This window comes from Lepisosteus platostomus, chromosome 17 (genome assembly GCF_059453375.1).
Source record: "Lepisosteus platostomus isolate fLepPlt1 chromosome 17, fLepPlt1.hap1, whole genome shotgun sequence".
NCBI lineage: Eukaryota > Metazoa > Chordata > Actinopteri > Semionotiformes > Lepisosteidae > Lepisosteus > Lepisosteus platostomus.
Window position 1 is genome coordinate 12,647,326 of NC_142627.1, and position 11,737 is coordinate 12,659,062.

At 34.9% G+C, this 11,737-nt stretch overlaps 1 protein-coding gene across 2 annotated transcripts; it reads left to right on the forward strand.

Annotated features, from left to right (window-relative positions):
• Window positions 1-803: 803 nt before the first annotated feature.
• On the forward strand, window positions 804-11,400 carry prokr1b (prokineticin receptor 1b). Of its 2 annotated transcripts, XM_088610025.1 has the most exons (4): window positions 804-990; window positions 1,665-1,771; window positions 3,145-3,781; window positions 4,967-11,400. In XM_088610025.1, exons 3-4 carry the CDS (start codon window positions 3,315-3,317, stop codon window positions 5,661-5,663), a joined length of 1,164 nt encoding a protein of 387 aa, XP_088466151.1. In that variant the 5' UTR covers window positions 804-990; window positions 1,665-1,771; window positions 3,145-3,314; the 3' UTR covers window positions 5,664-11,400. The 2 variants fall into 2 exon arrangements, with proteins under 2 accessions (XP_088466151.1, XP_088466150.1); XM_088610024.1 differs by lacking the exon at window positions 1,665-1,771.
• Window positions 11,401-11,737: the final 337 nt, after the last annotated feature.

Below are 11,737 nucleotides of genomic sequence, written 5' to 3' on the forward strand. Positions count from 1 at the left end.
CTGCTCTGTTTTACCTGGTGCATTTTGATAATTTGATCAGGAAGAGGTGTTTCACAAACAATGAAATGAGTGGTCTTAAGCCCAACAGCACCATCTTGTTCATATACTGTAACTCCTTGCACTTTGACAATTATCACTGGCTGATTCTTAACCACCCTTCCTTGTACCACAAGTGACAAATCAACAGGCAGACAAATGCATTCTGAGCAAACCCTGAATCCAGGACTGTCAATTCAGATCACATTTTATTTTTATTTTTTAAAGTAGAAATATAATATATGCTGCTATTTAATGTTTGTTGCTTTCTACCGTACTGTATTTGTCTTGTTACAATATGTATTAGATGCAATGGATTTTCATTCAATTGCAGTTGACAGCCTTCAGTATACTGTAGTTATAATGCTCTCCCACTCAGAATTCCAAGGTATTCATACATCAGTGAGGTAATGGACATTTTCCAATCAGCTTTTATTCAGTTCATTGTGCTCTGTAAACAATTTAGCAAGCTGACCTATTCTGAGGCATTTGTTTATCTACTGCAAGATGCAGCGTGAGGAATCAATAACCTAGACAACCGACAGGGACTTTTTATTATATTTAGAAATCTTGACTTCGTTCAGTTAATAACATGCTGCCCCGAGCAAACTATTGAAGGTCATCCACCAAAACTCCCAAAACAAAAGAAATGTCTTCATACCTCTTTAATATACAGATACGTAACAAATTGTTTTGCGTCAAAAAAACTTAATACTACATCACCACTAGAGGGAGGAAAGCAAACCATATGCTATACTGAAACAGCGCAGATCAGGCTCTCTCAATACGCTCTGCAAGTGTGTGCTTTACTTCAAAGCAGATATAGTGTGTCCTGTTAAGCAAAAGTGCTATACGCATGACAGTAAAACAACGTATTGTAAAAGTTCAGCTTTAATTAGTATTGAAGAAATAAAAGTATTATCCATGGACAATGAAAGAAATTCTGAACTAAAGGTAGGTTTGATCTTTATATTGCAAGGGTTTATAAATGGGAAGGGGGGTTGCCTTATAATTCAATTTATCATGAATTACCACTTTGGACAAAAAAAACACGCAAAAGGCGGACTGTATATAAAAATTTGAAGTTTGACTTTGCAGCATTTATTGTATTTTAAATAATAAACTATAGAAACATAACGACAAAAATGTATTGCATAGCGTTACTGTTCTTAATAAATCTATTTAACTGAACCATGAATATATGATACCTATTTAAGTGACTCGTTGAGTTCAGTTAATTATCTGTGTATAAGCAGTAAATCTAAAATATTTGTAACCTTTTCCTAAAACTTTTATGTTTCGGAATATTGTACTGCATTAATTATCACATAGACAGTTGTAGACACATTTACAACGATTTCATCTTTTTAAATTGTTGTTTTTAAAGTTTTTTTCAAGTTAATTAAGAATTTGGGGTATTATTTTGATGTACTTTTTCATGCAGTAGAAATGTTACTGTTTTGATCAAAGTAGTCATTGTACCTAGGTATAAGCAGTGCTTAAACTAATTCATTGGAAATTTCCAGCACACTCGATTTTCATAATGAATGCAAAGTCAGCTTCTCCTTAGCTCTGAAATCATAATTGGTTGAAAATGTACTGTATGCATATTGTTTTCCTCTTCACAGGTACCGTATATACGGACTATTCAGATATATAATAAAGAAAAAAATGTTTTGAAAGTGCCTTTGTTGGATCCATGGGAATATGAACACGTGTAAAATAAATTATAAATGTATTATTTTCACTTAACATCAGCTGAAAGCAGACTGTTACTATTACTTTCACTGTAAAAATGTCTGAGTAATTTGTCTAACGAGATGCTAAGACACACCCTGACAGAAAAAAAGATAAGGATAACTGTTAGAAAAGCTTGATATGGGTTTCGTAGTATACCATGGTCACATACAGGGATTAGACATTTAGAATAGTAACTGCAATTTCTCAAAAACTGAGATCAGTAATATTGAACGGCATCATACTGTTATTGTAAATGTATGCGAGAAAAAAATCTACAGGAATCTCAGTTATTCTGTATTGTTTCATGCAGTTCTGTGATAAATTTTAGTGAAGTGCTCCTTTGGGGCATTATTGCAATTGTTTCAAATTAGAATTTGATTTGTCTTTCAAGTGTCTGCAGACAAAAACACTTAATATGAATCTCTGTAGCAGTGGGAAGCGTTATTCTAATCCAGCAATAGTAATGCTATAAATATGGAATATGGAATTATGTAAATCATTTTGTTTGAGAAAATACATTTGCTTTTAAAGTATTAATGCGTTATATTTGAAACTAAGGTATTAGTGAAAAAGAAGCACATAATGTCCTGGGTTTTTAAGAAAGAGGTCACAAAATGGCTTTGTCAATGTTGCTTCATCCTTGGTACCCTGGACAGCTTCCAGCAGACAATCATTTTGAATTTTCTGACATAGCGAAATGAAGTGTAATAATTCCTGAAATATGTTTAATCATTCCACCAAGTTATGTTCATCGTCATGGTTTATGTTCTATCTCATTCTAAATTAAATCGAAGCATTAAGAAGAAATGTTAAAACTTTGATGCAATAAAAAAAAAATCCCCAATTTTCACAATAGTTTTTTCTGTGGAAAGTTGCTGCTACACAGATATCAAAACTTACTTAAAAATCATTTTTGCACAGGAATCATTAAGCATTTATTTATTTAAGAAATAAAACAGTTGCTATGTTACAGACATATTGCATTTGAATGTTAATTATGCGAATGTTAATTATGGAGAACCTGCCTTGTGATATTGTTTCATAAGATATGTATGAAAAAACGTAGAAAACTCTCAGAACAAAGTAATACAGTTTGTCAGGTTACCCAAATAATGGTATTTGATCTTTGAATAGGTTGTTTTCTTTATTCTTTTCATCTATAGTACTTCAGAGTTTTTAGTATCTCAGTCACCCAGCATTTATTTTATGAGGGACTGCAAGGTCAGTATGCCCCAGTCAACATGCTTTTTGTACCTACCCAATAGCATTATTTATGGGTCTTGGGAATGCATTTTTTATTGGCATTTCTGCACTGTGTTCACCATGTGATGTGTTTTCAAAAGTAAAATGTGGTACTTTATATTTCAGGCATGGATCTGACGATTCTCTTTTGGCCATTTGAATAATGTGTGGACTTTGATAGGAGTGCCGGAAGACTTTGTCCATTTAAACTCAGCAGTGAATATTAGAACCTCGTTGATTTGCCTCCAGAAACTATTTCCTGCAAACAGTAAAACTGAACAGCTAACGTCGTAGACATGGCTGAAACTAATAGCAGCAATTTTGCTGCAGTGTACACGGTAACTGAAGAATACATACCCAGAAACATTAATTACCCTCACACGTTCAACTATGAAACAGACTATGAGATCCCACCCGATGAAATGCCGGATATGACCCAGGGCATGGCCTTTTTTGCCGCCACAATCGTCATTGGTGTGGTTTTGATATGCATCATGTTGGTTTGTGGCATCGGCAACTTTCTGTTCATCGCAACCCTGGCTAGATACAAAAAACTGAGAAATTTGACCAACCTGCTCATTGCTAACCTGGCCATTTCAGATTTCATTGTGGCAATTGTGTGCTGTCCTTTTCTTGTGGATTACTATGTTGTGAAGCAGCTCTCCTGGGAACACGGACTAATGCTGTGCGCCTCAGTCAATTACCTCAGAACGGTGTCTTTGTACGTTTCCACCAATGCCCTCCTGGCCATAGCAGTGGACAGGTGAGTTGACGTGATTTCAGGTTTTAAGATTTCTCGTTGTGCACTGCATGGGTCATTCTTTCTTGTCATTTCATTGCACTTTGTTTGACTCTTCCTTACCATAAACAGAGATTTTTAAAACCTACATTAAATCCAATGAAATTTGAGCACTTTGTTGCCTTTCTGTTTGTGGAACCCTATTACCAGGCACAATAGCTCAATTCAGTTATAGCTGGACTTTTTCAGACTCTGAACCATACAGTATGTTAGGAAATCTGAAAGAAGGGATTCATCTTATTATTGAACTCGTCACACAAAAATGGACTTTCTTAATTATTCCTGAATAAAATACTGTACGTTCTACAATCAAATTCAATTGATGAGATATGCATCTCAAAATAGAATGTATTTTGAATCTTTGTTTAAAAGGTAAACAGCAATAAACTACATGTGAATGAAACTGAAGTTCAACTATACATTTGTCCTGCATGCCTAGTTCTTTGCTCTCTCTTAAATAACTACAAGAAACTATAAGAGTCGGTATAAGAAATTTAGGCATTACTTTTTGTTTGACTAAAGTAACCAGTATGCAGATTTTTATTCAGATGGGCTCTTTTTGTACATCCGAGTTGAATCCCCTACTTTTTGTAAGTAGAATCTCATACAGCCAGTGATATACTGTGCTGACAGGACACTTGAAAAGATCTCATATCTTGTATATCATTTTATATATTTCATATCTTTCACATCAGCTCTTCAGGGACACTCTGTTGGCAAAGACAGAGCTCCTTCTAGTCTCTTCATCACTGACCTCGCAACCAGATGTTTCTTTTTCTCTCACCACTTTATCTTATTAAAACACATTTTTATTTCTACAATCACGTCAACAAAAACGTTTGTTTTTTCTGGAAAAATGTCTAAGAGCCATAAAATACGTGAATTGTTTGTTGAAACCGCTATTTAAGTTATTCAATACTGTCGGTTTGTGCTTCACTTATAAGTGGCTGTGTGTTCAGAGTAAAACTTTGTGTGCTCATGACTAAATCTTTTTTTATCACATCACTTATCACTTATTATCATTAATCCCATATTAAACTTAGCTCAGAACTTAAAGCAAGCATTCAGTGTATTAAAAGGTCCTTGACTCTTGATGTATATGTATTTCAGTGGCATTGGCTTAATCTCCCATTTTCGTTTCTTCCTTAGATATATGGCAATTGTTCACCCTCTGAGACCTCGTATGAAGTATCAGACAGCTTATTGCCTCATCACTGGGGTCTGGATTGTACCCATTCTCATCTCTATACCTTCTGCTTATTTCGCAACTGAGACCATGTATCCACATGGTTTGACTCAGAGCAAAATCTTCTGCGCTCAGATCTGGCCGGTTGATCAAGAGATTTACTACCGCTCCTACTTCCTCTTCATTTTCGGTGTGGAGTTCGTTGGCCCTGTAGTGACCATGGCCATGTGCTATGCCAGGATTTCCTGTGAGCTGTGGTTCAAAAGTGTCCCTGGATTTCAAACAGAGCAGGTAAGGAAGAGGCTTCGATGCCGGAGGAAAACCGTCGTGGTGCTCATCGCCATCCTGACCGCTTACATTCTCTGCTGGGCTCCGTATCACGGTTTCACCATCCTGCGGGACTTTTTCCCAACAGTGTACTCAAGAGGCAAGAACTCCCTGATAGCCTACTACATCATTGAGTGCATTGCCATGAGCAACAGCATGATCAACACCTTCTGCTTTGTGAGCATGAAGAATAATACTGTGAAGTATTTCAGGAAGATCGTACTTTTGAGGTGGCGCTCCAATTATGCTTCAAACAAAACCGTTGACGAGCTAGACATGCAAACATCAACGATGCCCGTCACAGAGGAAATAGACTGCATACGTCTGAAATGAAGTATAAGAAGTCCGCAGCTGTGACTGTAGGAGCCAGTTATTGATTTTTGAGCTGGGTACTTTGCTGTGAACAACAAGGGCCACGTTATCATTGCAGAATCGTCAAGAGGTTAAATCCATAATTAAATAATTTAATTCCATCTGTGACAGATGTGTTTTGGTATGACTACATTGAGTTTGCTCTGTAGCACAAAGTTTTACCTTGCTCAGTTGTGGTTGCTTCAAAGCTCTGTGTGCCAGCTGAACGTAAAAGCATTTAAATGTCGGTCCCTCCATTTACCATAGTCTTGTCTACCTACAAGTGTACAGACAACTTAAGTCTCAAGTACTGTGGTAAAGATATTAACAGCACATTATTATTTGTGTTCCAATTTGATATTTAAAGAAATAGACATTATTTGTACAAAGGAGTTTGTTGTATTTTTCAGTAAAAGCAGAAATAAAATGAGTATTGTTGTGCAGTGCAAAAGTGAGTCTCTTTCTCAGCTCAAACAATACCTTGATGTTCAGGTATATTAATTATTGCATGGCTTTTGAATTCTGAGTGTTTAAGTTATCACATTTTTATTTTGGTGTGTGCTACAAAGATTGCCTTCTGTGTCCTTGCTCATCCAATTTATTGTTTCTTATTTCACATTCTTTTTAATTACGAGAGGAAGGAAGAAACTAGTTTAAGTCAAGCAAAAAGCCATTTCCTAATCTATCCATTTGAGAATAAAAAATGAATGTGTTTCTATGGATCCATTTGATCTTATTAAACTAGGTTAGGTCTGTCTAACAATTCAAGAACAAATTTCCATCTGATCTCATTTGCAATTGGGGCGCTGCTTCATTTTTTTCTTTAAAAATGTATTTTTTTTTACATTAGTCAGGAGCACAAATCTTTCATAAAAATATAATAAAGGTTAGAAATGAGAGGAGGCCATCTAGTTTATTTAATTGCCATTACACAGTTAAGCCACTAGAGAGTTTAGTGTACATTTATGTCATGCGTCGCAGTCTTTTTATCACTATATTGTTTTCAAAATGCATTTGAATAATTTAAGAAATCTTTTCTTTTTTTACTACATTTTTTATTTCTAAAGTCCCAAGTTCTACTCAATAGTGAGAACACCATTTTTAGAGTGGCTCTGTTCCATCAATATACAGTACTTCATCATCCTCACAGGTGCACCTTCATTGGAGAAGAGTATGATTTTTCCCATGGAAATGTACTAATAGTGGCTGTTACCTCACTATTTCATTCAGGAGCATACAGTATGTGAAAGTATATGCATATTGAAGCATAAACCAATTGCACTGGCAGTCACTCAAACTTAATTTCAGGCTTACTTTGGTTTTAAGGTTTCTCATCCTCAGTAGCTAATGTCTTGTTTGGTCACAGTATTTTTAAATATGCAGATCATATCTGAAATAATGTTATTAAAATCATACCAGCAGTTTCTGCATTGACTTTTCAGTTTAGCTAATTTTGGAACCATGCAATTGTTCTCTAAATTGCCAAAATGTTCCTTTATTGAAACTCAATGGCTGAGACTAAGGGAAAACGGCAAGAACATACAAAGGATCTTCTGTCATTCTGGCTGCATTGTAACACACAGAATTAAGGAAAATAAATAAAATTCTGTAAGGAAACAGAAAAACAGGAAACTGAAGTAAGAGCTCCAATTGAAGGGCTGCAGGGTAGCATTCCTTAGAGGATTCCGATAATATTGGTGAGCTTTAGGAAAACAGCAAGAACTCATTAGACTACTAGAGAAGGTATTAAAATGTAATGCCTCATCTTTTTAAAATAACCCTTTTAAAACCTTAATTGGAAATTGCTTGAGTTTAAGGACAACACAGGGGGAGAGAATTAAACATGGATCACAGGTCAGTCTCTGAAGGTTGTTTTTATAACTCTGATTATTACTTTACAGCTGATGGTCCTAAATTAAATTCCAATGTGTGGTGCTTTCCAAAGCTTTATAGCTGAGTCAATAGATTTGATTAACCACGCTGTCAGTTATCCAAACTATGGAAGTGTGTCTGTCTTGTTACTGCTGAGATCATTCATCAAGCGTTCTTCCTATTTAGGGTTGTCCACTCATTATTTCCTCAATCCAGGAATTACATTCTATAACCAAAGGGGTCAAAATAGCAGACCCCTCTAATTAATTGGTAGTTACAGGGAAAACATATTAAACTTTTTTAATATAATTATTTAATAGAATTCTCTCATTGTCTTAACACTTGCGGTTCATACCATGTATCTGCCAAAATATCAAACTGCCAAACCTAACTACGATGTAGAGAGACATTAGTATGTGATTCTTACAGAAAATTAATGGAATTTCAAATCTGCACACTGTTAACAGCTCCAAAATATTTTTATGTTAGGCATGCCACAACAGAAACAGGTTTTCGTGATTTTTGCTTAAGTGTATATATTATTAGTATTTAACTATCTTTTTTTAATAATTCAGTATATTATCCTTTGTAAGTTACTCATATACAGTTTACAAATTGTTCTTCAATTTGTAAAAGAAACTGGTTAAATTGATGTCAGATTTATTTCTTAGGAGCTGAAATAGACACGTACACAAGTTTGCAGCATCTGAGAGGAGACTTTTCATCCAGTATTACTTATCTGGTTGGTGGTACCTTCAAGATCCAAAACCACCTTTTAAGAAAAAAACACGTTCCTGCCCTTTGTGAAACCTCATTTTGATTGTACGTGTTGCCCTAATGGTACTTTTAATGAAGATTCCTATACCATCTTGCAGTGGGTTGTTAGAAATCAAGCAGGTGTTGTTTGTCTATGAATACAACATGGTGTGGTGTTGCTGCTGGCTAGCAGCTCTAGGGAACAGCATTTTGATTCCAACCAGGGCCTCCTGTCTGTTTCTTCCCCCTACGTATTCTTGGATTTTTAAGCACACATGAAAGGCTACAAACGAGTGGAGGACATTCGGCACATTAAGACCATTTGATACTGTAGTTATTAGCTAATTGATCCAAGGATCTTATCCAGCCTTTTCTCAAAAGAAATCTGGGTATTGGCTTCAGCAACATGCCTGGGGAACTTGTTCCAGGCTCCCTGTTCAAGAATAAAATGGTTCAGTTCCTAGGCAAGTCTATTAACTCAATACTTGACCAAGAGTAGAATGGACTCAATTTCTCTTGCCTGCAATCTGCACATAAGGCATTGGATGAAACAGTATAGTTTCTGACTTCTATAATCCTGAATATTATAACCGAAAGTAAATACCTTTTTTTTAGTTGTTTGTTTTTTTTTTACTTTGTAATGTTATACATTTTCATGAATTATTTTTATTACTGTCCACCAGTAATATTTTCTTAACAGCCTATAATTGCTTAAAATAAAACAAATCTGGAGTAATACAAAACATTTAAGCAGATCTCAGGTATTTTTGTGACATGTACAAGCAAATGTTCATGAACCTGCCAAAAGAATATCCAGTAATTAATATAAAAAATTATAAATGAAGGGAGTAACTTTAAAATAATTTAAGTAGTTTGTACAGATTTTGTCTAACCTATAAATGTCTGCTCATTCTTACATATTATTTTAAAATGATTCGTGGAATGAATTTGCTTCTAAAAAAGATATGTGAACACAAGCCAACAGCCAGCCAGCAGGGTTATACATATTAATCTGTTTCAGTTTAAATCCATTGAAGCAAGAGATTCAATAAGCAAAGGAAAATAAAATTGAATTATGGCATAAATGTAGATATTTACATGAGACTTCTCAATAAAATGACGAAGAAAAGATGGATGATTAACCAACAGTGAAGGTTTTAATGCAGTTTGGAAATTTAGTTCACTGGCTCAGTAAAGTTTTAATTAGATGTGAAAGAAATAATAAGTGAGAGAAAGGAGCAAAGACCGGAGTAAAATACACCACTGTGAAATGTCACTAAGACATTTGAAATAAAACTAACTGTGGAGCTCTCTCATACTCATAAGAATTAATCACAGTAAAAAGCTCTTCTCTACAATGGATTTTAGTTCCTGATACTGCACAGAAAAAAAAAGTTTCACTACAGAGCACATTAATTTTAATGTTGTTAAAACACTACTTGAGTCAGAAAACAAGGGATTAAGCATCATTCATTTTACAAGCAACATGTTAGCGGCATGTTGATGAACATAATGTATTCCTGCCTTAAATGCTTAAGGTTTCATTATTAAAAAGGGCTCTATTGGATTCTATGGAATTTCTGAGATTTTTTTTCTTCGTACTGGTTTTGCTAAATCAGAGTTACCGTGAGGACCAGGGATGTGGCACGTATCATTCCACCTGGATTAGCTCTGCTACAATGCTTATCCCAACATAGGTGGGATAAGGTGAAGAAATATAGTGTGTGCTTAGCAACCTATTTGATAAAATTTAGTGATGAATGTTACCTATAATTTAAGGTGAGGGACCCTTGAGTTGTGCTAATGTAACTAAATTAAACCCAGAATCATTCTATTCATGGTCTCCTAATAATCCCCATCTATGAATTCATCACTCTTTTCTCCCCCCCACTAATAGCTGGTGTATAGTGAGCATTCTGGCACACTATGGCTGCTGTCGCATCATCCAGGAGGGGCTACACATTGGTGGTGCTGGAGGGAGTCCCCATTACCTGTAAAGCACTTTGAGTGGACTGTCCAGAAAAGCACTATATAAGTGTAAGCAATTATTATAATAATAAATATTATTATTCTAATTACACCTAGAATAGAATGGGCATGTCAGTCTGCTTCATGAAAGCATATTCAAAATTGGAATTTCAGTCAGAAAAACCCAAGCGGAAAGCATATACTGCCCAAATTGTAGTACTTTTATCATGCATTTTGGAACAAACAACTAGCCACAAAAAAGAAAATAAAGATACAGTAAAATAAGACACTTTTTAATTCCTTTTTAATATAATACTTTAATTCACCACTAAAATCCATCCTATCCTAATATTTTAGAATGGTGTGATTACTGTGCATGGTGGAGTGACCAATTCTGTGGCATTAACAATGACGTTTAGTAATATTACTAATCCAGTTCCAAAACAGGAGTGCCAGAGAGTAACAGAGATCAAGTACCATAATAAATTAAATAAATGTCTCCACTTTTAGTGGAGACAGAGTCAATGCAATAAGCCACTCTGTGTTCACAACCAAGGCGACAAAGCAATGTTGTGCTTTCTGGCTAGGTTTTGTGATAACTAAAACCTCCTATAAATGCATTTGTCCTTGTAATATCTTCATGTTGACACAATGAAAAAACTTTTTTGTGGAAAGTTCTTTGTTACAATGAAGACACTTGTGTTCTGTAACTTAACACTTAAGTGCTATTTGGTTGGAGCACAGTTCTATGCAACATCACTTTTCAGGCTGATTTAAAACTTTAAAAATATGATGAGAAAGTGTTTTTGTGTTACCATGCCCAAGTGCAAGAAAAAGCTTTAAAGAGGTAACTGGATGGACAACAAAAAGAGCATTTTATAGTAACCTGTAAATGTTTTCACACCTTTAGTGAACCATAACTAAAAGTTAATTTAGCAATGAAAAAGCAGGTGTGCAGGTGATTTGCAGATTTATTGATTAGAATGCAATACGAATGTAATTGTGAAAGAAGTACTGAATATACCGAATCAATAGTAGAATTGTAATAAATGCATATACATCTAAATATACATGTTCAAATTCTGTAAATACTGTACATTGAAAATAAATGTTGAAAATTTAATCCTCTTATGCTTTATAGTCATTTTTTAGTTCCAAACATCCAGAAAAAAAGGTGTAGAAGGTTCTGAAAGCCAAATTGAATGTCTTAATTAAAGGATTAACAAAGAAGAAAAACTGTAATTTCATCATGGGGAAAGTCAAGGAATTGTCCAGCTGCTGGTACAAGATTAAAAATCTTATAAATAAAATTACTAAGAAATACCATTGGCAGTTCTTGACCAACATCAAAAAGGTCTAGAATAATTGGACACCTGCTTCCTCAGCTTGATGAGGATGTACGAAAGCATAACCCACATTTTCCAACAGACAAGTGGTTTGAAAGGCTAATTCACACCTGA

What these genes read in the sequence shown, in the direction of transcription:
- prokr1b (XM_088610025.1), top strand. Translation starts at nt 3,315, where the DNA reads ATGGCTGAAACTAATAGCAGCAATTTTGCTGCAGTGTACACGGTAACT. An exon ending in CTGGCCATAGCAGTGGACAG is followed by an intron (nt 3,782 to 4,966) that starts GTGAGTTGACGT and finishes TTTCTTCCTTAG; the next exon opens with ATATATGGCAATTGTTCACC.